Raw genomic sequence first — 27,695 nt, forward strand, 5'->3', positions numbered from 1 at the left:
ATGTCCCTGCCCTGTCCCCATCTTCTCCTTTCCATGTCCCTACCATGTCCCCACCTTCTCCCTGCTGTGTCCCCACTGTGTCCTGACCTTCTCCCTGCCATGTCCCCACCATGTCCCCGCCATGTCCCTACCATTTTCCACTGTGTCCCCACCACGTCCCCACCGTGTTCCCCGCTGTGTCCCCATGTCCCTGCCATGTCCTTGCCCTGTCCCTGCCGTATCCCCACCACGTCCCCACCGTGTCCCCGCTGTGTCCCCATGTCCCTGCCGTATCCCCACCGTGTCCCCACCTTCTCCCTTCCATGTCCCCACCGTGTCCCCGCTGTGTCCCCATGTCCCTGCCATGTCCTTACCCTGTCCCTGCCGTATCCCCACCACGTCCCCACCGTGTTCCCCGCTGTGTCCCCATGTCCCTGCCATGTCCTTGCCCTGTCCCTGCCGTATCCCCACCACGTCCCCACCGTGTTCCCCGCTGTGTCCCCAGGCCGCGTTCGCCTGCATCAAGCAGCTGTGGCAGCGGCGGCCGCTGAAGGTGTACGGGGGCCGCATGGCCGAGTCCATGCTGGCCATCCTGTGCCACATCCTGCGCGCGGAGCCGCTGCTGCGCGAGCGCCTGGGCCGCGAGCGAGAGGGACCCGCGCCCGACGAGCCCGGGGGGGACGAGGGGGGAGCCCGCAGGGAGCCCCACGTCAACCAGCAGCAGCTGCAGCAGGTGTGGGAAGGGGAAAAATGGGGGGTGGGAGGGGGAAAATGGGGGTGGGAGGGAAAAAAATGGGAATGGGAGGGGAAAAAATGGGGATGGGACAGAAAATTTTGGGGTGGGAGGCCAAAAATTGGGAGGTGGGACAGAAAAATGAGGGTGGGAGGGAAAAAAATGGGATTGGGAGGAAAAAAAATGGGAGTGGGATGGAAAAGAGTGGGAGGGAAAAAAATGTGGGTGGGAGGCCAAAAACTGAGAAGTGGAGCAAAGAAATTGTGGAGTGGGATAAAAGATTGGGGCACGGGATAAAAAATTGGAGGGTGGGATGGAGAAATGGGGAGGAATGGAAAAAAATGGTGGTGGGAGGGAAAAATGGGGGGGTAGGAGGTCCCCCTAAATCTTCTTCAAATCCTTCCCTGTGCCCCCAAATCCCCCCCAAATCGCCCCCAAACCCTTCCCTGTGCCCCCCTGTGCCCCCCCAGCTGATGGACATGGGTTTCTCACGGGAGCACGCCATGGAGGCCCTGCTCAACACCAACACCATGGAGCAGGCCACGGAGTACCTGCTCACCCACCCACCCCCGCTGATGGGGGGCTCTGCACGGGTCAGTGGGGCTGGGGGGGCACAACGGGGGGGGCTGGGGCTGGGGAAGGGGAAATGGGGAGGTTTGGGGGGCACAGGGAGGGATTTGGGGGACACAAAGAGGGGTTTGGGGGGGTCCTGCAGTGAGGAAAAAGGAAATGGGGAGGATTTGGGGGATCAGGGAGGGGTTTGGGGGGTCAGGGAGGGGTTTGAGGGGCTCAGCACAGGTCACTTGGGGGGCTGAGGGGCTAAATGGGGGCTCCTGAAGCAGGGGAAGGGGATTTGAGGAATTTCAAGGTGGTTTTGGAGGGGCCCTGAGGAGTTTTAGGGGGTCCTGAGTGGTTGGGGAGGTCTTGGAGGAGACTGGGTGGTTTTTGGGGGTCTGAGTATTTCTGTGGGGGGAGGTTCCTGGGGGGTTTTTGGCGTGGTTTGGGGGAAGTCCCCACATCCCCTGACGCTGCCCCCCCAGGACCTGAGCATGTCAGAGGAGGATCAGATGATGAGAGCCATCGCCATGTCCCTGGGCCAGGACATCCCCATGGAGCAGCGCGCTGAGTCCCCAGAGGTGGGACCCCCAAAAACCCCATTTCCTGTCCTAAAAACCCCATTTCCCTGCCCCAAACCCCATTTCCCTACCCCAAACCCCATTTCTCCTACCCCAAACCCCATTTCCCTACCCCAAACCCCATTTCCCTGCCCCAGACCCCCATTTCCCTGCCCCAGACCCCCATTTCCCTGCCCCCAAACCCCCATTTCTCCCTCTTTCTTCCCTTCCTCGCCCCATTTCCCTGCCCTAACCCCCATTTCCCTGCCCCAAACCCCCATTTCTCCCCCATTTCCCTGCCTCACACCCCTATTTCTCCCCCCAAACCCCATTTCTCCCCTCTTTCTCCCCCTCCTCACCCCATTTCTCTGCCCCAAACCCTATTTCCCTGCCCCAAACCCCATTTCTCCCCCATTTCCCTACCCCAAACCCCATTTCTCCCCCTTTCTCCCCCTCCTCACCCCATTTCTCTGCCCCAAACCCTATTTCCCTGCCCCAAACCCCATTTCTCCCCCATTTCCCTGCCCCAAACCCCATTTCTCCCCCATTTCCCTACCCCAAACCCCATTTCCCTGCCCCAAACCCCATTTCTCCCCCTTTCTCCCCCTCCTCACCCCATTTCCCCCTCAGGAGGCCGCGTGCCGCAAGGAGGAGGAGGAGCGGCGGGCGCGGGAGCGGCAGGAGGAGGAGGAGGCCAAGTGCCTGGAGAAGTTCGAGGGGGCCGAGCCCCTGGAGGCGGCCGAGCTCGGCGCCTTCACGGACTCGATGCTGCCGGGCTGCTCTCAGCTGCTGGACGAGCTGCCCGACACCGTGTACCGCGTGTGCGACCTGCTGATGACGGCCGTGCGCCGCAACGGCCCGGCCTACCGGGACTCAGTGCTCAAACAGGTGGTGCAGCAGGTATGGAGCCCTAAATACAGCCTAAATCTGCCCTAAACCCACCCTAAACCTGCCCCAAATCCATCCTGAGCCAGCCCTGACACCCCTGAACCAGCCCTGAGACCCCCAAACCCACCCCGAGACCCCTGACCCCAATGATGGCCATGTGCTGCAATGGCCCGGCCTACCGGGACTCAGTGCTCAAACAGGTGGTGCAGCAGGTATGGAGCCTTAAACCCAGCCTAAACTCAGCTTAGACCCACCCTGAACCAGCCCTGAGACCCCTAAACCTGCCCCAAACCCACCCCGAGACCCCTGACCCCAATGGTGGCTGTGTGCCGCAACGGCCTGGCCTGCCAGGACTCGGTGCTCAAAGAGGTGGTGCGGCAGGTATGGAGCCCTGAATCCAGCTTAAACCCAGCCTAAACCTGCCCTAAACCCACCCTGAACCAGCCCTGAGACCCTGAAACCTGCCCCAAACCCACCCTGAGACCCCTGACCCCAATGGTGGCTGTGCACCGCAGTGGCCCAGCCTACTGGGACTTGGTGCTCAGACAGGTGGTGCAGCAGGTATGGAGCCTTAAACCCAGCCTAAACCCAACCTAAACCTGCCCCAAACCTGTTCCAAACCCACCGTGAGCCCCTCAAACCCACCCTGAGACCCTCTGAACCCCCAGATGTGCCAGGTGCCCCCCTGCGCCCCACTGACCACTCTGACTCCCTGAATGCCACTGACCCCTGCTGACCACTGATTCTGTGACCCCCACTGACCCTCGTAAATCTTACTGACCCACTGACCCTGCTGACCCCCAGTGACCCCTGACCCCACTGACCACTGACCCTTGACCCCCAGGTGTGGGAAGCAGCCGATGTCCTGATCAAGGCGGCCGTGCCGCTGACCACCAGCGACACCAAGACGGTGTCGGAGTGGATCAGCCAAATGGCCACCCTGCCCCAGGCCTCCAACCTGGCCACGCGCATCCTGCTGCTCACCCTGCTCTTTGAGGTACCCCAAAACCCGGGGGGGACCCCAAAACCTGGGGGGGTTCACCCAAAACCTGAGGAGTGACCACAAAACCTGGGGGTTTAACCCAAAACCCTGCGAGACCCCAAAACCTGGGGGGTTAACCCAAAACCTGGAGGAATTACCCCAAAAATTGGTGGAAGTGACCCCAAAAGTTGGAGGGAATGACCCCATAACCTGGGGGGAATGACCCCAAAACCTGGGCGGGTTTAACCCCAAAACCTGGGGGAAATGACCCCAAAACCTGGAGGGAATGACCCCAAAACCTGGGGGAAATGACCCCAAAACCTGGAGGGAATGACCCCAAAACTTGGGGGGAATGACCCCAAAACCTGGAGGGAATGACCCCAAAACTTGGGGGGAATGACCCCAAAACCTGGAGGGAATGACCCCAAAACTTGGGGGGTTTAACCCAAAACCTGGGGAGGCCCGCAAAAAGCTGAGGGGGTAGGAAACTCAAAACTTTTGGGGGGAACCCAAAACTTTTGGGGGGATCCCAGAACCTGGAGAGTGACCCCAAAAACTGGAAGGGATAACCCAAAACTGGGGAGGCACCCCAAAACTTGGGGGGGGAACACTCCAGGGTCCCTGGGCCTCATGTCCCTCACAAAATATGTCAGGTGTTATCCATTTTCTGAAAATCCCAAGGTTTGGGGTTGTTTTGGGGTGTTTTAGAGGATATTTTGGGGGTTGTTTGGGATGTTTTTTGGGGTGCTGATGATTTTTGGGGTGCCGCAGGAGCTGAAGCTGCCTTGTGCCCCCTTAGGAGTGTCCAGCTGCGTGCTGGTTTCTGTTTATATTTCGAGGCTGTTTCTGGATATTTTGGTCGGGATTTTGGGGTTGTTTGGGATGATTTTTGGGGTGCTGATGTTTTTGGGGTGCCCCAGGAGCTGAAGCTGCCCTGTGCCCGCGTGGTGGAGTCCAGCTGCGTGCTGGATGTGCTGATCAAGCTGCTGGAGGTGGTGCAGCCCTGCCTGCAGGCTGCCAAGGAGCACAAGGAGGTGCAGACCCCCAAGTAAGGAGTGACCCCTCCCAGACCCCCCAGAACCCCCCAAAAACGCCCCCAGGATGCTCTCAGGACTCTTTTGCCCCCCACAATAGGTGGATCACCCCTGTGCTGCTGCTGATTGATTTCTATGAGAAGACGGCCGTGTCGTCCAAGCGCCGCGCGCAGATGAACAAGGTGGGAGGGCTGGGGGGAATTTGGGGGGTCCTGGGGGGTTTGAGGGGTCCTGGGGGGTTTGGGGGGGTCCTGGGGGAAATTTGGGGGGTCCTGAGGGGAATTTGGGGGGGCTGGGAGGGGACATGGGGGGGCTCCTGGGGACACATGGTGGGGCTGGGATGTGGGTTGGAACAGCCAGGGTGACACAGGGGGTGACACACAGTGGCCTGGGGACACAGGGGGTGACATGCAGGGTTGAGGGTGACACAGGGTGTTGGGGGACACAGAGCGTGACACAGTGGGTGACACACAGAGCCCTGGGGAGCACCTTGGGGTTGACATCCAGAGTCTTGGGGGACATGGGGTACACAGGGGGTGACACACAGGGTCTGGGGTGACACAAGGGGTGACACAGAGAGCCCTGGGGAGCACCCTGGGGCACACAGGGGTTGACATCCAGAGTCTTGGGAGACATGGGGTCACACACAGGGCCCTGGGGGACACAGAGGGTGACACACAGAGCCTTGGGTGACACAAGGGGTCACACACAGTGACTGGGGTACATAGGGGGTGACACACAGGGTCTGGGGTGACACAGTGGGTGACACACAGAGCCCTGGGGAGTACCTGTACAGTGGTTGACATCCAGAGTTTTGGGGAACATGGGGTCATACACAGGGTCTGGGGTGACGCACAGGGGTCCTGGGGGACACACAGCATCCCTGTGATGGGCACAGTGACCTCACCACCCCAAACAGGGTGTGGGGGGCACACGAGGGGCTCCAGACCGCTGACCCCCCCTCCCCACGTGTCCCCCCCCAGTACCTGCAGGCCACTGGGAACAACTGGCGCTGGTTTGACGACCGCTCTGGCCGCTGGTGCAGCTACAGTGCCAGCAACAACAGCACCATCGACGCGGCCTGGAGAGCCGGGGAGCCCAGCGTGCGCTTCACGGCCGGCAGGCGGCGCTACACCGTGCAGTTCACCACCATGGTGCAGGTGAGGGGCTGGGCACGGGCTGGGGGCCTTGGGGACACGGCCCAGAGTCATGGGGACACAGCCCCAGGGTATGGGGACACGGCCTGGGAACAGCCGGAACATGGGGACACAGTCCCAAGTAATGGGGACACAGCCCCTGGGGCACAGCCTGGAGTCAGCCAGGGAGCAGGGACACAGCCCCAGGGCTTGGGGACATGGCCCTGGGGACAGCCAAGGTCATGGGGACACAGCCCCAGGGCATGGGGACACAGCCCAGGGTCATGGGGATGCATCCTGGACACAACCCAGGGTCATGGGGACACAGGCCTGGGGCACGGGGACACATCCTGGACACAGCCCAGGGTCATGGGGACACATTCTGGACACAGCCCAAGGTCATGGGGACACAGCCCAGGGTCACCCAGGACATGGGGACATCCCCTAAGGGCAGGGGTCAGGCCCTGGTGCCACCCAGCCCAGGGGAACACGGCCCCAGTGTCACCCACTGCAGGGGACACCCTGCTGGTGTCACCTTGTGAGACACAGGAATCCCCCCATGGCAGAGGGACACCCCTGGTGTCACCCCATGGGGACGAGTCCCGGTGTCACCCCTGTCACCCCCCGGTGTCCCCAGGTGAACGAGGAGACCGGGAACCGGCGCCCGGTGATGCTGACGCTGCTGAGACCCCCCCGGGCCGGGAAGGGCCGCGATGAGGGGGGCGCCGAGGACCCCGAGGGGAAGGGCAAGGATGAGACCCCCGGTATGGGGCTGGGGGGGGAATCTGCGTGGTTATGGGGGGTGTCTGAGGGGTCATGGGGGGGGAGCTGAGGGGTTTTGGGGGCTCTGAGAGGTTTGGGGGGGTCTGAGGGGTCATGGCGGGGATTGGAGGGATTTTGGCAGAGTCTGGGGGGTCATGGTGGGTTCAGAATAGCCATTGGGGGTCAGGATGGTCATGGGGGGGTCACAGAGGCCATGGTGGGGTCAGGAGTAGCCATGGTGGGATCAGAATGATCGTGGGGGGGTCACAGGGACCATGGTCATGGGGGGTCAGAATGGCCATGGGGGATCAGAATGGCCATTGGGGGTCACATGGGGTCAGAATGGCCATGGGGGTCAGAATGGTCATGAGGGGGTCACAGGGGTCTTGGTGGGATCAGAATGGCCATGAGGGTCAAGAATGGTCATGGGGGGTCAGAAGGGCCATGGGGGTGTCACAGGGGCCACAACTAAGTGCCCAAGACCCCCCACCAATACCCACCCCCCAAAACCCACCCTCCTCACCCCTTTCCTCCTCCCCACAGCTCCAGACCCTCCTTCTACAGACGAAGACCCCCCTTCCACCACCACCACCACCACCACCAGCACCACCACCACTCCCACCGCCCCCTGCCCATCCCCTCCCTGCCCCACTCCCACCCCCGAGGAGCCGCGGGACGACCCCGGCGCGGACGCCGAGGCTCCGGTGCGGGGCCTGGCGGAGGAGGCGGTGCCGGCCGTGCTGCGGGCGTGCGTCAGCATGCTGGGGGTGCCCGTGGACCCCGACACGCTGCACGCCACGCTGCGCCTGTGCCTGCGCCTGACGCGGCAGCACAAGCACGCGCTGCTGTTCGCCGAGCTGCGCTCCACGCGCACCATCCTGGCGCTCACGCAGAGCTCCGGCTTCACCGGCTTCACGCCGCTCGTCACGCTGCTCTTCCGGCACATCATCGAGGATCCCTGCACGCTGAGGCACACCATGGAGAAGGTGAGGGCTGGGGAGGGGGGAGAGGGGGTTTGGGGGGTTGGGGGTGAGGGGGGTAAAGGGAGAGGGGAGTTTGGGGAGGGGGGAGAGGGAATTGGGCTGAGGGTGAGGGGAATAAAGGGAGAGGGGTTTGGGGGGCTGAGGGTGAGGGGAGAGAGGAATTGGGCTGGGGGTGAGGGGAATAAAGGGAGAGGGGGATTGGGGGGATGGGGGTGAGGGGAATAAAGGGAAAGGGGATTTGGGGGTCTGGGGGAGAAGAGAGGGGAGAAGGAATTGGGCTGGTGGTGAGGGGAATAAAAGGAAAGGGGATTGGGGGGCTGGGGGTGAGGGGGGTAAAGGGAGAGGGGAGAGAATTGGGAGTGGGGAAAGGTAATTGGGGTTGGAGGAGAGGGGAATAAAGGGAGAGGGGTTTAGGGGGCTGGGGTGAGGGGATTGAGGGGCTGGGGGTGAGAGGAATGAAAGGAGAGGGGAGTTGGGGGGCTGGGGTGAGGGGAGAGAGGAATTGGGGTACTGGGGGAGAGGGGGATTGGGGAGCTGGGGTAGAGAGGAATAAGGGGGGTTGGGGGCCTGGGGGTGAAGAGAGAGGGAGATTGAGGGGCTGGAGAAGAAGGGGAGAGAAATTGGGGTGCTGGGGGTGAGGAGAGAGGAGCTAGGGGGTGGGGGAAAAAGGGAAGAGGAAATTGAGGGGCTGGGGGAGAGGGGGATTGGTGGGGTGGAGGGAAGGGAGAAGGAATTGGGGGGCTGGGGGGGGGATAAAGGGAGAGGGGAGTTGGGGGGCTGGGGGAGAGAGGATCAAGGAATTGGGGGTCCAGGGGACATTGGTGACAAGAGGAACAGGAAATTGGTGCTGCAAGGGACAAAGGGATCGGGGAATTGGGGTCCAGGGGACAGGGAGATCAGAGAATTGGGATCCAGGGGACGAGGGGATCGGGGAACTGGGGGTCATGAGGACGAGGGGATCAGGGAATTGGGGCCTCAGGGGACGAGGGGATCAGGGAACTGGGGGGGATGCGCACAAGGGGATCAGGGAATTGGGATCCAGGGGACGAGGGGATCAGGGAATAGGGGGGTCGTGGGGACAAGGAGATCAGGGAGCTGGGGCTGCAGGAGACGAGGGGATCAGGGAATTGGCACTCTGGGGCCAAGGAGGGCTCTGCACCTCTGGAGCTCCTGGCTCCCATGAGAAGCTCTCCCAGGGGCGCCCCCCTGGCCCTATGCCCACGATGTCGCCGCCATGTGCCCGTGCCCAGGTGGTTCGCTCAGCAGCCACGAGCGGGGCGGGCAGCACCACCTCGGGGGTGGTTTCTGGCAGCCTGGGCTCTCGGGAGGTGAATTACATCCTGCGGGTGCTGGGCCCCGCCGCCTGCCGCAGCCCCAACGTCTTCACCGAGGTGGCCACGGGCTGCATCCGCATCGCCCTGCCCGCGCCGCGCGGCTCCGGCACCGGTGAGGGGCACGGGGGTCCTGGGGGTGCGGGTACCTGGAGCAGGTTCCTGGAGGGGGGTCTGGGATGTGGAGGGGATCCTGGAGGGGGGCTGAGATATGGGGGTGATCCTGGGGAGGGTCTTGGTACCTGGAGCAGGTTCCTGGAGGGGGGTCTGGGATGTGGAGGGGATCCTGGAGGGGGGACAGGGACATGGCAGGTCCTGGAGGGGTCACGGCAGGAGCCCCCGGAGAGGGTCATGGTACATGGAACAGGCTCTTGGAGGGGGTCTGGGGTGTGGGAGGGATCTAGGGGAGGGTCTCGGTACTTGAAACAGGCTCCTTAAGGGGGTCTGGGATGTGGGGGGCTTTTGGAGAGGGACGGGGACATGGGGGGGAATCCTGGGGGGTCCCTGGCAGCTGTAATGAGGTCCTGGGAGGATTCATGAAGGGGATCCCAGGGTGTCTCTATCCTCTATAAATGGGGTTCCAAGTTTCTTTCAGAACAGGGGTCCTAGGGGTGCCTTTATCCCCAAAAATGAGGTCCCAAGGGTCTGTTAGAACAGAGGTCCCAGGGTGCTTCTCTCCCCAAAAACGGGGTCCCAAGGGTCCATTCACCCTCAGAATGGGGGTCCCAGGGATGCTTCTCTCCCCAAAAATGGGTTCCAGGGGTCCTCTTATCCTCAGAACTGGGGTTTCTCAGAATGAGAGTCCCAGCGGTGCCTCCACCCCTCAAAAACCAGCATCCCATCTCATCCTCATCCCCAACCTGACACCGCTGAGGATCCCCCCAAATCCCTGACCCCCAATTTCCCCCCCAATTTCCCAGCCTCTGACGACGAGTTTGAGAACCTGCGGATCAAGGGCCCCAACGCGGTGCAGCTGGTGAAGACCACGCCGGCCAAGGCGGCCGCGCTGCCGCCCATCCCCGAGCCCATCCGCGACGTCATCTACGACATGCTCAACGCCCTGGCTGCCTACCACGCTCCTGACGAGGGTACGGGGGGCTCAGGGTGGGCAGAGGGAGGAGTGGGGAGCACGTGGAGCGGGAATTGGGGTGTCCTGTGCAATGCCCTGGGTGCCACCATGCCCCTTTCGGTGTCCTGTGCAACGCCCTGGGTGCCCATCATGCCCCTGTGGGTGTACTGTGTGATGTGCTGGGCCTCTGACAAGGGTTTGGGGGAGTTGGGGAGCCCCCACAATGGGGGCAGACACCCCCAGAGAAATTTGAGGTGCAGAGGGAGGAGTGGGGTGCACGTGGAACTGGATTTGGGGTGTCCTGTGCAATGCCCTGGGCCTCTGATAAATGCCCTGGGCATTTGGGGGACTTGGGGAACTCCCACAGTGGGGGCAAACACCTCCAGAGAAATTTGGGTTGCAGAAGGAGGAGTGGGGAGCACGTGGAACTGGATTTGGGGTGTCCTGTGCAATGTCCTGGGTGCCCACTGTGTCCCTGATGAGGGTACAGGGGCTCGGGGTGGGCAGAGGGAGGAGTGGGCAGCACGTGGAACAGGAATTGGGGTGTCCACATAGGAGGGATTGGGGTATCCATGTAGGAAAATTGGGGTGTTCATAAAGGGGAAATTGGGATGTCTGTGTAGGGAAGGAATTGGGGTGTTCGTATAGGAGGAATTGGGGTGTCCGTATAGGAAAATTGGGGCGTTCATGTAGGGGGAATTGGGGTGTCTATGTAGGGAAGGATTTGGGGTGTTCGTATAGGGGGAATTGGAGTGTTCCTATAGGGAATGGATTGGGGTATCCATCTAGGGACAGAATTGGGGTATCCCTATAGGGAGCCATCAGGGTGCCCCATCCCCCAGGCATCCCCAGCCCCTCTGGGGGTGCCCCCTGTCCCCCCTGAACGCCGTGTCCCCCCTCAGGTGACAAGGGGGACCCCAAGAGCGCGGCGCCCAGCGAGGTGAGCCAGCTGCTGTCGGACATTGGGGACGACATGTACCAGCAGTACCGCAGCCTCACCCGCCCGCCCGCCGACTTCGACCCCCCTGCCGGCTTCGCCATCAACGTACGGGGACTTGGGGGGCTGGGGGGCGGTTTGGGGGGCTGGGAGGGGATTTGGGGGGACAGGGTAGGGATTTGGGGGGGCTGAGAGGGGATTTGGGGGTCTGGAAGGAGATTTGGGGGGACTGAGAGGCAGTTTGAGGGGGCTGGGAGGGGATTAGGGGGACTGAGGGGTGATTTGGAGGGCTGGGAGGGGATTTAGAGGGGCTTGGATTGGCTGAGAGGTGATTTGGGGGTGCTGTGGGTGGTTTGGGGGTCTGGGGAGCAGTCTGGGGGGGCTGAGGGGTCTGAGGTGTGGTTTGGGTGGGGCTCAGGGGTGGTTTTGAGGGTTTGGGGGGGTCTGTGGGGTTTTAGGGGTCCCTCGAGGCTCTGATCCCCCCCTCCTCCCCCAGGCCCAGGTTTTTGCTGCTGACGGAGCCGCGGCCGAGACGCCGCCCTCGGGAACCCCCCAGGGAGAAGGTGGCACTGTCCCCCGAGTCCCCCGGTGTCCCCTGCTTGTCCCTGATGTCCCCACCGTGTCCCTGTGACCCCGATACTCCCAAACCCCCCCAATGTCTTCTTTGTACCCCCACACATCCCGGTGTCCCTTCCATGTCCCTTCCATGTCCCCAAGGTCCCTGAGACCCTTAAGGGTGCCCCTGTGCTCCCCTGTGTCCCCTCGCCCTGTCCCTATGTCCCCTGACCCTGTCCCCTGACTATCCCCTGATTGTCCCCTGACTATCCCGATACTGTCCCCATGTCCCCTGACTGTCTCCTGACGCTGTTCCTGTGTCCCCTGACACTGTCCCCATGTCCCCTAACCCTGTCCCCCTGTCTCCTGACTCTACCCTGATGCTGTCCCCGTGTCCCCTGTCTGTCCCCTCACCCTGTCCCCATGTCTGCTGTCTGTCCCCTCACCCTGTCCCCGTGTCCCCTCACTGTCCCCTGACGCTGTCCCCACAGCGTCCAGCCCCGAGGAGGGCCGCGAGGGCCGCAAGGAGAAGGAGGGGGAGCGCGGCGAGGAGCGGGGCCGGGCGCGGGGCTCCAAGCCCCTGATGCCCACCTCGACCATCCTGCGGCTGCTGGCAGAGCTGGTGCGCTCCTACGTGGGCATCGCCGCGCTGATCGCCAACTACAGCTACAGCGTGGGCCAGTCCGAGCTCATCAAGGAGGTGACACCGCGGGGACAGGCCACCAGGAGGGACAGGGTCAGGGGTGGCTGCTCTCACTGGGGAGCTGTGTCCCTGTAAGGGTGTGCATGGGGGGGTTCTGTCACTCTCTGTGCTTTGGGGTCTGCTGTCACCTCAGGGAGGGGAGTCCCTTGTCACCCCTTGGAGAGGAGTGCTTTGTCACCTTAGTAGGGTCCCCTGTCTCCCCAGACACCTCAGTCCTGTCCCCTGTGCTCGAGGGTCCCTTGTCCCCACACCTTGGGGTCCCCTGTCTCCCCAGACACCTCAGTCCTGTCCCCTGTGCTCGAGGGTCCCTTGTCCCCACACCTTGGGGTCCCCTGTCTCCTCAGACTCCTCAGTCCTGTGCTCAGGGTCCCCTGTCCCCTCACCCCGAAGGTCCCCCAGGTCCCCTGTGTCCCCTGGCCGTGGGTCCAAGTCCCCTGTGTCCCCTGGCCGTGGGTCCGGGCGTGTGACCCCCGTGTCCCCCCAGGACTGCAGCGTGCTGGCCTTTGTCCTGGACCACCTGCTGCCGCACCAGCAGAACGCCGAGGACAAGGACACGCCGGCGCTGGCGCGGCTCTTCCTGGCCAGCCTGGCCGCGGCCGGCAGCGGCACCGATGCCCAGGTGGCCCTGGTGAACGAGGTCAAGGCCGCCCTCGGGCGCGCCCTGGCCATGGCCGAGAGCACCGAGAAACACGCCAGGTGTGGGGACAACTGGGGACAGTGTGGGGACAATGGGGACAGTGTGGGGATGGCATGGGTCGATGCAGGGGCAGCTGGGGACAGGGTGGGGACAGTGTGGGGACAGCGTGGGGACAGCTGGGGGCAATGTGGTGGCAGCTGGGGACAGCATGGGGGCAATGGGGATAGTGTGGAGGCAATGAAGACAGTGTGAGGACAGCATGGGGCTGTGTGGGGGCACCTGGGGACAGTGTGGGGACAATGTGGGGACAGCTGGGACTGTGGGCACAGTGCAGGGACAATGTGGACAGTGCGGGGACAACGGGGACAGCATGGGGGCAATGTGAGGGTAGCTGGGGACAGCATATGGACGCTGGGGACAGCCTGGAGGCTGTGGGGGCAGCTGGGGACAATGAGGACAGTGTGGGGGCAGCTGAGGACAGTGTGGGAACAATGGGGAGGCAGTTGGGGACAGCGTGGGGGCAGCTGGGGACAGCGTGGGGGCAGCTCAGGACAGTGTGGGGACAGCTGGAGGCAATATGGGGGCAGCTGGGGACAGCATATGGACAATGGGGACAGTGTGATGGCAGCTGGGGGCAGCATGGGAGCAATGTGGGGACAGTGTGGGGACAGCCTGGGGACAGCATGGGGCAGTGTGGGGATGGTTGGGGACAGCAATGTGGAGCCACTGCAGAGACAGCCTCGAGGTCACCGGTGTCTCTCACCCTCTGTGTCCCACAACATGACCGGTGTCCCTTGTCCCCCTGGAGTGACCACTGACCCCCTGGAATGACCACAGTCCCCTGGAATGATCAGTGTCTCCCAGAGTGACCACTGTCCCCTGGAATGACCAATGTCCCCTGGAGTGACCGCTGTCCCCCTGGAGTGACCACTGACCCCCTGGAGTGACCACTGTCCACTTGGAGTGACCGCTATCCCCTGGAGGGACTCCTGTCCCCTAGAATGACCGCTGTTCCCCCAAGTGACCACTGTCCCCCTGAGTGACCACTGTCCCCCCGAGTGACCTCTGTGCTGTCCCCGCAGGCTCCAGGCCGTCATGTGCATCATCAGCACCATCATGGAGTCGTGCCCGTCCACCTCGAGCTTCTACAGCAGCGCGGCCAAGCCGCCGCACAACGGCATGAACAACATCATCCGCCTGTTCCTCAAGAAGGGGCTGGTCAACGACCTGGCCCGCGTGCCCCACAGCCTCGACCTGTCCAGGTGAGGGGCCCGAGGGGGTTTGGGGGTGTCCTCAGGGGTTTGGGGGGGGTCTTGAGGGATTTTCAAGGGTCTTTGGAGGAGCTTGGTTGGGTCTTGAGGGGGTTTGGAGGAGCATTGTTGGGGTTTTGGGGTGTCTTGAGGAGGGCCATAGTGGATTTGGGGTCACTGCTGTGTTTGGGGTTCCCTGTTGGGTTTGGGGTCCCTGCTGGGTTTAGGGGTCCTTGTTGGGTTTGTGGGGAGGCCCATGCTGGGTTTGGGGGAGGGGTCTGTGCTGGGTTCTGGGGTCTGTGCTAGATTTGGGGAGGGGTCCCTGTTGGGTTTGAGGTGCCTGCTGGTTTTGGGGGTCCCTGTTGGGTTTGGGGTCCCTGCTGGGTTCTGGGGTCCGTGCTGGATTTGGGGAGGGGTCCATGCTGGATTTTGGGCTCCCTGCTGGAATTTGGGCTCCCTGCTGGGTTTGGGGGAGAGGTCTGTGTAGGATGTACGGGGCGTCCCTGCCAGTTTTGGGGTCCATGCTGGAATTTGGGCTCCCTGCTGGTTTCAGGGGAGGGTCTCCTGTGGGTTGGGGGTCCCCTGTGGGTTTGGGGGTCCCCTGTGGGTTGGGGTCCGTGCCGTTTGGGGTGCCAGCGCTGTCCCCCCCAGCCCCAACATGGCCAACACGGTGAACGCGGCGCTGAAGCCGCTGGAGACGCTGTCGCGCATCGTGAACCAGCCCAGCGGGCTCTTCGGGGCCAAGGGCTCCTCCAGCAAGAGCAAGGCCGAGGGCAACGGGGGCGCCCGCGAGGCGGGGGCTGCACCCCCCGATGGAGGTACACCCCCCCACCCCGGGTCACCCCATGGCCACCCCAGTGTCACCCACTGTCACCCCATGGCCCCCAGTGTCACCCCATGGCCACGCCCCTAGTGTTACCCCACAGCCCCCATTGTCACCCCATGGCCACAGCCACAGCCCCCACCCCCAGCGTCGCTCAGTGCCCCCCAGGGTCACCCACAGCCCCCTGGACCCCCCCCCAGATGTCACCCCAGCCCTCCCAGTCCATCCTTGGTCACCCCAGGGTCACCCCACTGCCCCCCAATTTCCCCCATCTCCCACCCCTCCTTCACCCACCCCCCTGTGACCCCCCTGTCCCCCCACACATCCCATGACCCCCCTGAGGACCCCCTGTGACCCCCCCCCAGGGGACCCCCCTGTCCCCCCATGACCCCCCTGTGCCCCCCAGGTGACCCCGGGGACCCCGAGCCCCCCGAGGAGGATGCGGAGGCCGCTCAGGCCGAGGCGGCCGACGGGGACATGGACGGCGAGGCCGAGGGGGACACGGTGGTGCTGGCCGGGCAGCCCGAGGGGCTCAGCACGCAGGAGATGCAGGTCAGAGACCCCTCCCCAAATTCCCCTGAGGCCCCCGAGACCCGCGAGTGCCCCCCAGCACCCCCAAACCCCCCTGTGCCCCCCTCAGGTGGAGAATGAGCTGGAGGATCTCATTGATGAACTGCTGGAGAGGGACGGCGCCGACGGCAACAGCGCCATCATCGGTGAGGGACAGCAGAGTGACCACTGGGCAGGGGAGTGACCACTGGGCAGCGGGGTGACCACTGGGCAGCAACCACTGGGCAGTGGAGTGACCACTGGGCAGCGGAGTGACCACAGGGCAGGGGAGTGACCACAGGGCAGGGGAGTGACCACTGGGCAGCGGAGTGACCACAGGGCAGGGGAGTGACCACAGGGCAGGGGAGTGACCACTGGGCAGCAGAGTGACCACTGGGCAGCAGAGTGGCCACTGGGCAGCGACCGCTGGGCAGGAGTGACCACTGGGCAGGGAAGTGACCACTGGATAGTGAAGTGATCTCTGGGCTATTATGGACTGCTGGACAGCAGAGTGACCACTGGACATTGGGGTGACCGCTGCACAGCAGAGTGACCACAGGGCAGTGGAGTGCTGGACAGCAGAGTGACCCCCTGGCCATCAGGCTGACCCCAGCTGTCCCCCCCTGTCCCCAGTGAGCCGCTCGGCCGAGGACGAGTCCCAGGAGGACGTTCTGATGGACGAGGCCCCGTCCAACCTGAGCCAGGCCTCGACACTGCAGGCCAACCGTGAGGGTGGGCACTGGGGGGACTGGGGGGAACTGGGAGGGGATTGGGAGGGACTGGGAGGGACTGGGAGGAACTGGAAGATAATGAGAGGGACTGGGAGCACTGGGAGGGACTGGGAGGTCCCCAGGGCTCTGGGGGTCCCCCAAGGCTGGACTGACCTGGGGGCTTTGGGCTCCTTTATGGGATCTGGGGGGGGCAAATTTGGGTTGGGGGATTTGGGGGTGTCCTTGGGGGGGTCTCATGGTCCTACAAACCCCCACTGCCCCCTCCCCACAGATTCCATGAACATCCTGGACCCCGAGGATGAGGAGGAGCACACGCAGGAGGAAGACAGCAGCGGCAGCAACGAGGACGAGGACGACAGCCAGGACGAGGAGGAGGAGGAGGAAGAGGAGGATGAGGATGATCAGGTGGGGTTAAGGCACTGAGGGCCCCCCCAAAACCCCAGAACATCGGGGTCACCCTCAAAGGTCGGGGTCCCCCCTAAATAATGGGGTCTTGGTAGCTGTGCCCCTGTTTTGGGGTCAGGGTGTGACTTTTGGGGTGGGGGTTCCCTGTTTTGGGTCAAATTTTGGGTCTGGGGGTGCCATTTGGGGTCGGGTACCCCCATTTTGGGGTCAGGGTGTGACTTTTGGGGTCAGGGTGCCCTGTTTTGGGGTTGGGGTCCCTGTTTTGGGTCAAGCTACTCCAAATTTTGGGTCTGGGGGTGCCCCCATTTTGGGGTCACGATTCCCTGTTTTGGGTCAGGCTGCCCCCAATTTTGGGTCAAGGTGCCCCCAATTTAGGGTCAGGGGATGCTGTTTTATGTCAGGGTACCCCAAATTTTGGGTCAGCAGTTCTGGTTTTTGTTAAAATGCCCCAATTTTGGGTCAGTGGGGGCTATTTTGGGGTGAAATGCCCCAGTTTTGAATCAGGGTTTTTTTTGGGGGGGTGAAATGCCCAGTTTTGGATCAGGAGATTTTTTTTTTTGGGTGAAATGCCCCAGTTTTGAATCAGGGGGGCTATTTTGGGGTGAAATGCCCCAATTTTGGATCATTTTGGGGGACTAGTTTGAGCCAAACCCCCCCAATTTGGTGCCTGCTGACCCCCATGTGGGCCCTGCCAGGACGATGAGGAGGGTGAGGAAGGTGAGGAGGAGGAGGATGACGATGATGGCTCGGAGATGGAGCTGGATGAGGATTACCCCGACATGAACGCCTCGCCCCTCGTGCGCTTCGAGCGCTTCGACCGCGACGACGACCTCATCATCGAGTTCGACAACATGTTCTCCAGCCCCAGTACGGAACTGGGACGGACTGGGAGGGACTGGGAGGGGATTTGGGGACACTGGGAGGGACTGGGAGAGAGCGGGAGGGGATTGGAAGGGATTGGAGGGCCCTGGGAGAACACTGGAGGCCACTGGGAGGGACTGGGGGGCACTGGGAGGGAACTGGGATATACTGGGAAGGGACTGGGGGGCAATGGGAAGGGGACTGGGAGGCACTGGGAGGGAATTGGGAGAGACTGGGAGGCACTAGGAAGGACTGGGATGGGATTTGGGTACACTGAGACAGGACTGGGAAGGAATTGGGAGGGACTGGGGGGCACTGGAGGGCACTGGGAGTTAAAAAATGAGGTGTCCCCACCCCGTTTGTCGCCTTGGCGGAGGTCAGGAAAGGGTCAGAGGTCTCCTCCCAGCCCCCCAGTTTTGTCTCCCTGTGGTTTTTGGGGTGCTTTCCCCCAATTCCCTCCATGCTTTTTTTTTGGGGTGTTTTCCCCATTTCCCCCATGTTTTTTGGGGTGTCTAACCCCCATTTCCCCCCCATTCCAGCCGACATCCCTCCGTCCCCCGGGAACATCCCGGCCAGCCACCCTCTGCTGGTGCGGCACGCGGAGCACGGGGGGCTGGGGCTGGGGGCCGGCCCGGGGGGCGCCCGCCTGGCGCAGGGGCTGGGCCGGAGCCAGCGCACGCTGCGGCAGCTGACGGCCAACGCCGGGCACACCATCCACGTGCACTACCCGGGGGCACGGCAGCCCAACCCGCCCCTCATCCTGCAGCGGTGAGCGATGGCCAGAAACCCCCTTGGGGTCACCCAAAACCCCCCTGGGAACACCCCAAAGCTCCTGGGAGCAGCCCCAAACCCCCCCTGATCCTGCAGCGGTGAGTGAGCACTGGGGGCAGTGGCCAGAGACCCCTTGGGGTCACCCAAAACCCCCTGGGAGCACCTAAATCCCCCTGGGAACACCCCCAAACCTGCCCCTGGTCCTGCAGCGGTGAGTGAGTGCCCAGACCCCCTTGGGGTCACCCAAATCACCCCTGGGAACACCCCCAAACCCCCTTGGGGTCACCCAAACCCCCTGGGAATCCCCATCCACTACCTGGGCTTGTGCCACAGCCCCTCCCTGGGGTCCTGCAGCCCCAACTGGGGGTCCCACAACCCCCTGAGCCCCCCAACGCCCCCAATAACACCCCCTGACCCCCTCCCCAGGCTCCTGGGTCCCTCGGCGGCCGCGGACATCCTGCAGCTGAGCAGCAGCCGGGCTGTGCCCCTAACTGGGGGTCCCACACACCCCTGAGCCCCCCAAAACCTGCATTAACCCCCCCTGTGCCCCCTAAAATCCCCAATAACACCCCCTGTGCCCCCTTTGCAGGCTCCTGGGCCCCTCGGCGGCCGCGGACATCCTGCAGCTGAGCAGCAGCCTCCCGCTGCAGAGCCGGGGCCGGGCGCGGCTGCTGGTGGGCAACGAGGACGTTCACATCATCGCCCGCTCCGACGACGAGCTGCTGGACGACTTCTTCCACGAGCAGGGCAGCGCGGGCAGCCAGGCAGGCGAGTGGGCACACCTGGGGGCACCTGGGACACCTTGGGGTACCTGGGCACACCTGGGGACATGGAGGGAACACCCACAGCCAGGCAGGCGAGTGGGCACACCTGGGCACACACCTGGGGACGTGGAGGGGCACCTAGGGGTACCTTGGCGTACCTGGGCACAACTGGGGACAGAGGGGACACCTGTAGCCAGGCAGGCGAGTGGGCACACCTGGGGACACCCGGGGGCACCTGGGGGCGCCTGGGCACATCTGGGGGAACTTGGGGACATGAGGGGGGATACTCACAGCCAGGCAGGTGAGTGGGCACACCTGGGGACACCTGGGGACACCTGGGGATACCTGGGCACACTTGGGGACAGGGGGGACACCTCGAGATATCTGGGGACACCTGGAGACAGGGGGGACGCCAACAGCCAGGCAGGCAAGTGGGCACACCTGGGGACACAGTGGGACAGGGAGAGACCCCCAAAACACGGCACAGACACAGGGACACGGCAGGGGCGGGGCCTGATGAGGAGGTGGGGCTTAAGGGGGTGTGGTCTGTTGGGAAAGGGGTGGGGGTTAATGGGGTGTGGTGGGGGGGGAAGTGGGTTTGGCTGATTGACAGTCCTGAGGGTGGGTGGGCTGAGATGGGCGTGGTCCCACTGGGGGGGGCGTGGCCTCTGCAGCCTCCAAAGCTCCCATCCCCCCCTCAGGGACCCTGTCCAGCATCCCCACGGCCCTGACGCGCTGGACCGAGGAGTGCAAGGTCCTGGATGCTGAGAGCATGCACGACTGCGTGTCTGGTGAGATCCTCGGGACCCCCCCCCCCAGGCAGCCCCCAGACCCCCGGGACCCCCAGGACCCTCCCCCTGGCAGCCCCCAGCCTCCTGAGCCTCGCCCTTCCTTCCCCTGCAGTGATCAAGGTGCTCATCCCAAGGGTCCCAAACACCCCCAGTTCCCCCCCTGCAGTGGTCAAGGGGGTCCCACACGCCCCAAACCCCGCAATTACCGCCCCTCAGTGGTCAAGGTGCCCATCCTGGGGGTCCCACACACCCCAAATCCCCCCCCTTTATCCCCTCAGTGGTCAAGGTGCCCATCCTGGGGGTCCCCAACACCCCAAACCCCCCAATTTCTCCCCAAAAGCCCCTCATTTCCCTCCATATTGATGAAGGTGCCCATCCTGGGGGTCCCAAACCCCCCAGTTTCCCCCCACACTGATCCAGGTGCCCACCCTGGGGATCCCACACACCCCAAACCCCCCATTTTTCCCCCCCAGTGGTGAAGGTGCCCATCCTGGCCCGCCTGGAGGCGCTGCGGGACGAGGAGCTGGACGAGCGGCGCGAGAAGCGCCGGCGCCAGGCGGCCGAGGACGAGGCCAAAGGCGCCGAGCGCGGCCCCGAGGACAAGGACGGCACCGAGGCTCAGGTGAGAGACCCCCAAAAAACCCCCCCACCCCATAAAAACCCTCCCAGAAATGTGGGGGAGGGTCTCTCCTTCATCCCCCCCACCTTCCCAATCTCCCAGCAGGACGCGGCGTCCAAAGCCGGCCCCGCTTCGGCCGACGTCACCCCGCCAGGTAAATCCCTCCAGCTCACCTGGATCTCCTCTCCCAAAAACATTTCAACAGCTGGAAAACCCCCCCAAAAACACCCCCAAATCCCCCCCTGGAGCTGGCGCCGCGCGGGCTGAGGTAGTAGATTGTATAGTTGGAGGGTCACACCCCCGTCTCGGAGATAACTATACATTCTACTGTCTTCCTCGCGCGGCGCGCGCCGCCGGAGCCGGGGGGTCCCGGGGGTCCTGGGGGGCTGCAGCGGTGAGGGAGGGGGGTTAGACATCCCCTCACCCCACCAGCACGTGCAGGGTGGGGGCAGAGAGGGGTTAAAATGGGGAAATCTACTGGTTTTGGGGGGTTTAAAGGGGTTTTTGGGGGTTTTAGGGAGGGGTTGATTGGGGAGTTTTAGGGGGGTTGGTGGGATTTTTGGGGGTGGTTTAGGTTTAGGGGTGGGATGTGCCCTGCCCTAAATAGTTTTCTCTCCTCCCCAAAATTGTCTCTTCCCTGTAAATTTTCTCCTCCCCCCTCAAATTTTTTCCTCCATCCTCAAAATTTTCTCCTCTCCTCAAATTTTCTCTTCCCCCTGAAAATTTTTTCTCCCCCCGCAAAGTTTTCTCTTTTCCCCCAAAATTTTCTCCTCCCTCCCCAAAATTTTCTCCTCCCCCTGAAAATTTTCTTCTCCCCTCAAATTTTCTCTTTTCCCCCCAAAATTTTCTCTTCCCCTCAAATTTTCTCTTTTCCCCCCAAAATTTCCTCCTCCCCCTTCCAAAATTTTCTCCTCTCCCCCAAAAATTTTCTCTTTCCCCCCCCAAACCCCCTCCTATCCCCACTGGGATCCCCCTCTCATTTTTAGGGCACAGCTGGATGTCTGGGATTCCCCAAAACGGGGAAAAAAGGAGGTTTTAGGGTGGGGGGGGGGGCTCCCAAATTTCTGGGTCCCCCCCAATGTTGATGCCTGCGTGTGTCCCACCCCCCATTCCCAGAACACAGCGGGACCCCGGGAGAGACCCCCCCTCCCGGTCCCCACCGGACCCTGGTGATGCTGGAACCGACGCCGACCCCCCCAGACCCCCCCCCTGGAGCCCCCCAAATCCCCGCTCGCCCCCCCCAGCCCCCCGAACACGAAGAGGGGGGCCCCGGACGACCCCCCCAAGACGCCGAGGCCACTCAGATGGAGCTGTCGCCCGCCCCCACCATCAGTAAGTGGTCGATTTTTGGGGGGATTCCTTTGAGTTTTGGGGGTTTTTCTCCTTTTTGGGATGGGGGGAAGAAGTCTCCCCAGATTTGGGGGGGCTCCAGTGTCCTTTCCCCCCCCCCCCCCCATCCAGCGTCGCTGTCCCCGGAGCGGGCGGAGGACTCGGACGCGCTGACGGCCGTGAGCAGCCAGCTGGAGGGATCCCCCATGGACACCTCCAGCTTGGCCTCCTGCACCTTGGAAGAGTCTGGGGGGGCTTCCTCTGCGCCCACAGCCCCCCAAAACCCCCCTGGAACCCCTCAAGGACCCCCTCCTGCTCCCCCCGACACCGCTCAGCCTCCGGACGATAGGTGAGAGCTCAGTGGGAATGGGGGGGTTTGTGGTTTTGGGGGTTTGTGGTTTTGGGGGTGTCGTGGTTTTGAGGGGGTTGTGGTTTTGGGGTGGTTTGTGGTTTTGGGGGGAGTCCTGGTTTTTGGGGGAGTGGTCGTGGTTTTGTGGGGGGGTTTTGGCTTTGGGGGCGTCGTGGTTTTGGGGTGGTTTGTGGTTTTGGGGGGGTTGTGGTTTTGGGGTGGTTTGTGGTTTTGTGGGGGGGTTTGTGGTTTTGTGTGGGGTCCTGGTTTTTGGTAGGGTGGTCATGGTTTTGGGGTGGTCATGGTTTTGGGGTGCTCGTGGTTTTGAGGGGGTTGTGGTTTTGGGGTGGTTTGTGGTTTTGGGGAGGGTGGTCATGGTTTTTGGGGGGTCGTGGTTTTGGGAGGGTTTGTGATTTTGGGGGTGTCGCATTTTTGAGGGGGTTGTGATTTTGGGGGTGTCATGCTTTTGGGGTGTCCCCCCTCGCTGATGTCACAGCTCTGTGATGTCACCCCCAGCTCCCCCCCAGCCTCATCCTCGGAGAGTTCGTCCACCCGGGACTCGGCCGGGGCCATTTCCGGGGCCGACTCGCGGGGGATCCTGGAGGAGCCGCTGCCGTCCACCAGCAGCGAGGAGGAGGATCCGCTGGCCGGTCAGTGCCACCCCTGTGTCCCCTGTCATTGGTCAGTGACACCTCTGTGTCCCTTGTCACCAGTCAGTGACACCCCTCTGACCAGTCAGTGACACCCCAGAGGTTTTTAGGGCTGTCCCTGATGGTTTTGAAGTGTCCCTGATGGTTTCAGGATGTCTCTGAGAGGATTTTAGGGGTGTCCTTGGTGGTTCCAGGGTATCCCTGATGGTTTTGGGGTGTCCCTCAGGGATTTCAGGCTGTCCCCAAAGGCTTTTAGGGCTGTCCTTGATGGTTTTGAGGTGTCCCTCAGGGATTTCAGGGTGTCCTCAGAGGTTTTTAGGGCTGTCCCTGATGGTTTTGGGGTGTCCCTGGGGGTTCCAGAATATCCCTGAGAGGTTTTTAGGGATGTTCTTGGGGGTTCTAGAGGGTCCCTGATGGTTTCAGGATGTCCCTGAGGGATTTCAGGGTGTCCTCAGAGGTTTTTAGGGCTGTCCCTGATGGTTTTGAGGTGTCCCTGATGGTTTCAGGGTGCCCCTGAGGGATTTCACGCTGTCCCCAAAGGCTTTTAGGGACATCCCTGGAGGATCCCAATCCATTCCCCGGGGTGTCCCCAACGTGTCCCCGCTGTGTCACAGGGATCAGCCTCCCCGAGGGCGTGGACCCCTCCTTCCTGGCGGCGTTACCCGATGACATCAGGCGGGAGGTGCTGCAGAACCAGCTGGGGATCCGCCCACCCGCGCGGGCCCCGCCCGCCGCCAGCCCCGCCCCGCCCGTGGTGGCCAATCCCGGCCTGACCGAGGTCAGCCCCGAGTTCCTGGCGGCGCTGCCCCCGGCCATCCAGGAGGAGGTGGGTGTGGCCGCAAAGTGGGTGGGGCTATGGGTTGGGTGGGGCTACGGGTTGGGTGTGGCCTTGGGGTGGGGCTGAGGGAGGGGTGCGGTCTTGGGGTGGGGTTAAAGAGTGGGTGTGTTCTCTTTGGGGTGTGTCTATGGGATGTGGCCTCTTTGGGGTTTGTCCCCAAGGGGGTGTGGCCTCTTTGGAGTGTGTCCACTTGGGGTGTGGTCTCTCAGGGTGTGGCCTCTGGGGTGTGGTCTCTCAGGGTGTGGCTTCTTTGGGACACATCCCCATAGGTCTGTGGCCTCTTTAGGCGTGGTCTCTTGGGTTGTGGCCTCTTAGGGACGTGTCCCTATAGGGATGTCACCTCTTTGGGATGTGGCCTCTTTGGGGCGTGGTCTTTCACGGTGTGTCCCCATAGGGGTGTGGTCTCTCAGGGTGTGGCCTCTTTGGGGTGTGGTTTCTCAGGATGTCACCTCTTTGGGACACGTTCCCATAGGGGTGTCACCTCTTTGGGGTGTGTTCTCTCTGGGTGTGGCCTCTTTGGGACATGTCCCCTTAGGGGTGGGGCGTCTTTGGGGCGTGGTCTCTCAGGGCCTGGCCTATTTGGGGCGTGGTCTCAGGGTGTGGTCTCTGGGGCGTGGTCTCTCAGGGCACGGCCTCTTTGGGGTGTGCCCTCTTTGGGGCGTGGCCTCTTTGTGCCACATCCCCACATGGCCGTGCTCTCTCTGGCCGTGTCTCCGTGTCCCCATCCTTTCCGGCCGTGTCCCAGCGCCTGCTGTCCCCTGTCCGGCCGCGTCCCAGCGCTTGCTGTCCCCTGTCCGGCCGTGTCCCAGCGCCTGCTGTCCCCACAGGTGCTGGCGCAGCAGCGGGCGGAGCAGCAGCGGCGGGAGCTGGCTCAGGCCACGGGCTCGGATGCGCCCATGGACCCGGTGACGTTCATCCAGACGCTGCCGTCGGAGCTGCGGCGCTCGGTGCTGGAGGACATGGAGGACTCGGTGCTGGCCGTGATGCCGCCGGACATCGCGGCCGAGGCGCAGGCGCTGCGGCGCGAGCAGGAGGCGCGGCAGCGGCAGCTCATGCACGAGCGCCTCTTCGGCCACTCCAGCACCTCGGCGCTCTCGGCCATCCTGCGCAGCCCCGGTGAGTGGGGGGACCTGTATCCCTCTGTGTCCCCATAATTCTCTCTGTGTCCCCTCAAATCTCTCTGTGTCTCCCCAGGTCCCTCTGTGTCCCCCCCAAATCTGTCTGTGTCCCCTCAAACCCCTCTGTGTCCCCTTGAATCCCTCTGTGTCCCCCCAATTCCTTCTCTGTCTCTCCGAATCCCTCTGTCACCTCAAATCCCTTTGTGTCCCCCCAAATCTCTCTGTGTCCCCACAATTCCCTCTGCCCTCTGAATCCCTCTATGTACCCCCAAATCCCTGTGTCCCCCCCGATTCTCTCTGTGTTCCCCCAAATCCCTCTGTTGCCTCAGACTCCTCTGTGTCTCCCACAAATCTCTGTGCCCCCCCCAATTCTCTCTGTCCCCAATTCTTTCTGTCCCTCTGGTTCCCTCTGTGTCCCCAGTTTTGTGTCCCCCCCAATTCTCTCTTCCCCCCACAATTCCCTGTGTGTCCCCAGTTCTCTCTGCTCCCCCAATTCCTTCAGCACCCCCCTCTGCCCCCCATTCCCTGTGTCCCCATCCTGATTCCCTCAGTCTCCCCGTCCCCAGTGTGGGACATGTCCCTGCTATATGACACGTCCCCAGTGTGTGACATGTCCCTGGTGTCCCCAGTCTGTGCCATGTCCTCACTCTGTGACACATCCCCAGTGTCCCCAGTGTGTGACATGCCCCCGGTGTCCCCAGTCTGTGTCGTGTCCCTGCTGTGTGACACATGCCCAGTGTCCCTGATATCCCCAGTCCATGCCGTGTCCTCGCTGTGTGACACTGCTGTCCCTGTCCCTGTCCCCGCAGCGTTCACCAGCCGGCTCAGCGGGAACCGGGGCGTTCAGTACACGCGGCTGGCGGTGCAGAGAGGGGGCACCTTCCACGTGGGGGGCACCGGCACCCACAGCAGGTCAGTGGGGCGGGGGGCACAGCTGTGGGGTGGGGGCACGGCTGTGGGGTCACAGCTGTGGGGTGGGGGCATGGCTGTGGGGTCACAGCTGTGGGGTGGGGGCACGGCTGTGGGGTCACAGCTGTGGGATGGGGTCATGGCTGTGGGGTGGGGGAACAGCTGTGGGGTCACAGCTGTGGGGTGGGGGCACGGCTGTGGGGTCACAGCTGTGTGGGGTGGGGTGACAACCTGAGAGGATAAGGGGTGTCTGGGTCTCTTTGGGGTCAGTTGAGGGGTCATTTTTGGGTTGGTTTGGGGTCAGTTTTGGATCAATTGGGGTATAACCGTGTCCCCAGGCCAGAAGGCAGCAGAGTGGACAGGGCAGTTTGGGGTCTGTTTTGGGTCACTTTGGGGTCAGTTTCAGTCAATTTAGGGTCAGTTTGAGTCAGTTTGGGGTCACTCTTGGCTGTCCCTCCAGGCCGGCGGGCAGCAGCGTGGACAGGGCAGTTTAGGGTCAGTTTTGGGTCTGTTTTGGGCCAGTTTTGGGTCTGGTTTGGGTCACTTTGGGTCACTTTGGGGCCTGTTTTGGGCCAGTTTGGGTCACTTTTGATTATCCCCTATCCCCAGGCTGGTGGGCAGCAGTGTGGACAGGGCAGTTTAGGGTCAGTCTGGGGCTGGTTTAATGCTCTGTTTTGGGTCACTTTGGGTCACTTTTGGCTGTCCCCCATCCCCTGGCCGGTGGGCGCCAGCATGGACAGGGCAGTTTTGGGTCAGTTTGGGGTCTGTTTTGGGTCACTTTGGGTCACTCCTGGCTATCCCACATCCCCAGGCCGGTGGTCAGCAACGTGGACAGGGCAGTTTAGGGCCAGTTTGGGGTCTGTTTTGGGTCACTCCTGGCTATCCCCCATCCCCAGGCTGGCAGTCAGCAGTTTGGGGTCAATCTGGGGCTGGTTTAATGCTCTGTTTTGGGTCACTTTGGGCTATCCCCCACCCCCAGGCCGGCGGGCAGCAGCGTGGACAGGGCAGTTTGGGGTCTGTTTGGGTTCTGTTTTGGGTCAGTTTTGGGTCTGTTTTGGGTCACTTTGGGTCACACTTGGCTATCCCCCACCCCCAGGCCGGCGGGCAGCAGCGTGGACAGCCTCCTCCGCCTCCGTGGGCGGCTCCTGCTGGACCACGAGGCTCTGTCCTGCCTGCTGGTGCTGCTCTTCGTGGACGAGCCCAAGCTGAACACGAGCCGCCTGCACCGCGTCCTGCGCAACCTCTGCTACCACGCTCCCACGCGGGGCTGGGTGGTGCGCAGCCTCCTGTCCATCCTGCAGCGCAGCAGCGAGAGCGAGCTGTGCCTCGAGACCCCTCGCGGGACCCCCGGCCCGGGCTCCGAGGAGCGCCCGCGGGGCCGTGGAGGTGGCGGCGGAGGCGGCGGAAGCCGCGCCGGGCCCGGCTCGGCCGCGGAGCCGCGCGGGCTGGACCTGCTGCACCGCATGGAGTCGCGCAGCTCCGGGCAGCTCTCGTGGCTCTCGGTGTCCATGGACGCCGCCTTGGGCTGCAGGACCAACATCTTCCAGATCCAGCGCGTGCCCGGGCGCAAGCACACGGAGAAACACGCGGCGGCCGCCGGCTCCGCCGTGCACATCCACCCGCAGGCCGCGCCCGTGGTGTGCCGGCACGTGCTGGACACCCTCATCCAGCTGGCCAAGGTGGGGCTCTGGAGCGGGCTTGGGGCTCTTGGGGAACGTTATTGGGGTTTTGGGAGGTTTCTGGAAGGGTTTTGGCATGTTAAGGGGTGGTTTGGGGGGAACTGGAGGACACTAGAGACCATTATTGGGTCGTTTTGGGATGCATTTGGGGCAGTTTTGGAGCAGTTTTGGGATGGTTTTAGGGCAGTTTTGGAGCAGTTTTGCGATGGTTTTGGGGTAGTTTTGGGATAGTTTGAGGATGGTTTTGGGGCAGTTTTGGGATGGTTTTGGGGTCATCAGCCCCTCCTTAACACCCTCTCTTCCCCCTCCAGGTCTTCCCCAGCCACTTCACCCAACAACGAGGCCGAGACCCCGCCACCGACCCGGAGCGCGACCGCGGCCCCCCCAAATCCGGGGGCAGCCCTTGCCCTCCCCC

The 27,695-nt window shown here is 62.9% G+C and overlaps 1 protein-coding gene across 1 annotated transcript in view; it reads left to right on the top strand.

The window, feature by feature from the left end:
- Positions 1 to 27,695, top strand: part of HUWE1 (HECT, UBA and WWE domain containing E3 ubiquitin protein ligase 1) — a 60,478-nt gene that overhangs the window by 19,429 nt on the left and 13,354 nt on the right. The window contains exons 33-68 of the mRNA XM_054294695.1: positions 485 to 712; positions 1,183 to 1,305; positions 1,753 to 1,848; positions 2,458 to 2,727; positions 3,560 to 3,712; positions 4,618 to 4,745; positions 4,832 to 4,913; positions 5,715 to 5,891; positions 6,505 to 6,631; positions 7,173 to 7,615; positions 8,863 to 9,058; positions 9,864 to 10,031; positions 10,915 to 11,057; positions 11,446 to 11,512; positions 11,996 to 12,204; positions 12,692 to 12,903; positions 13,927 to 14,106; positions 14,746 to 14,912; positions 15,324 to 15,469; positions 15,558 to 15,633; positions 16,100 to 16,198; positions 16,469 to 16,602; positions 17,298 to 17,469; positions 18,003 to 18,231; positions 18,824 to 19,002; positions 19,700 to 19,789; positions 20,263 to 20,411; positions 20,511 to 20,562; positions 21,525 to 21,740; positions 21,870 to 22,086; positions 22,603 to 22,736; positions 23,351 to 23,562; positions 24,402 to 24,690; positions 25,502 to 25,604; positions 26,698 to 27,280; positions 27,592 to 27,670. Coding sequence (XP_054150670.1) covers positions 485 to 712; positions 1,183 to 1,305; positions 1,753 to 1,848; positions 2,458 to 2,727; positions 3,560 to 3,712; positions 4,618 to 4,745; positions 4,832 to 4,913; positions 5,715 to 5,891; positions 6,505 to 6,631; positions 7,173 to 7,615; positions 8,863 to 9,058; positions 9,864 to 10,031; positions 10,915 to 11,057; positions 11,446 to 11,512; positions 11,996 to 12,204; positions 12,692 to 12,903; positions 13,927 to 14,106; positions 14,746 to 14,912; positions 15,324 to 15,469; positions 15,558 to 15,633; positions 16,100 to 16,198; positions 16,469 to 16,602; positions 17,298 to 17,469; positions 18,003 to 18,231; positions 18,824 to 19,002; positions 19,700 to 19,789; positions 20,263 to 20,411; positions 20,511 to 20,562; positions 21,525 to 21,740; positions 21,870 to 22,086; positions 22,603 to 22,736; positions 23,351 to 23,562; positions 24,402 to 24,690; positions 25,502 to 25,604; positions 26,698 to 27,280; positions 27,592 to 27,670 — 6,328 coding nt within the window. The remainder of the gene's footprint in view (positions 1 to 484; positions 713 to 1,182; positions 1,306 to 1,752; positions 1,849 to 2,457; positions 2,728 to 3,559; positions 3,713 to 4,617; positions 4,746 to 4,831; positions 4,914 to 5,714; positions 5,892 to 6,504; positions 6,632 to 7,172; positions 7,616 to 8,862; positions 9,059 to 9,863; positions 10,032 to 10,914; positions 11,058 to 11,445; positions 11,513 to 11,995; positions 12,205 to 12,691; positions 12,904 to 13,926; positions 14,107 to 14,745; positions 14,913 to 15,323; positions 15,470 to 15,557; positions 15,634 to 16,099; positions 16,199 to 16,468; positions 16,603 to 17,297; positions 17,470 to 18,002; positions 18,232 to 18,823; positions 19,003 to 19,699; positions 19,790 to 20,262; positions 20,412 to 20,510; positions 20,563 to 21,524; positions 21,741 to 21,869; positions 22,087 to 22,602; positions 22,737 to 23,350; positions 23,563 to 24,401; positions 24,691 to 25,501; positions 25,605 to 26,697; positions 27,281 to 27,591; positions 27,671 to 27,695) is intronic.

The sequence above is a fragment of the Melozone crissalis genome, unplaced genomic scaffold (genome assembly GCF_028551555.1).
Source record: "Melozone crissalis strain CALT ecotype California unplaced genomic scaffold, PUWL_Pcris_2 ptg000314l_1, whole genome shotgun sequence".
NCBI lineage: Eukaryota > Metazoa > Chordata > Aves > Passeriformes > Passerellidae > Melozone > Melozone crissalis.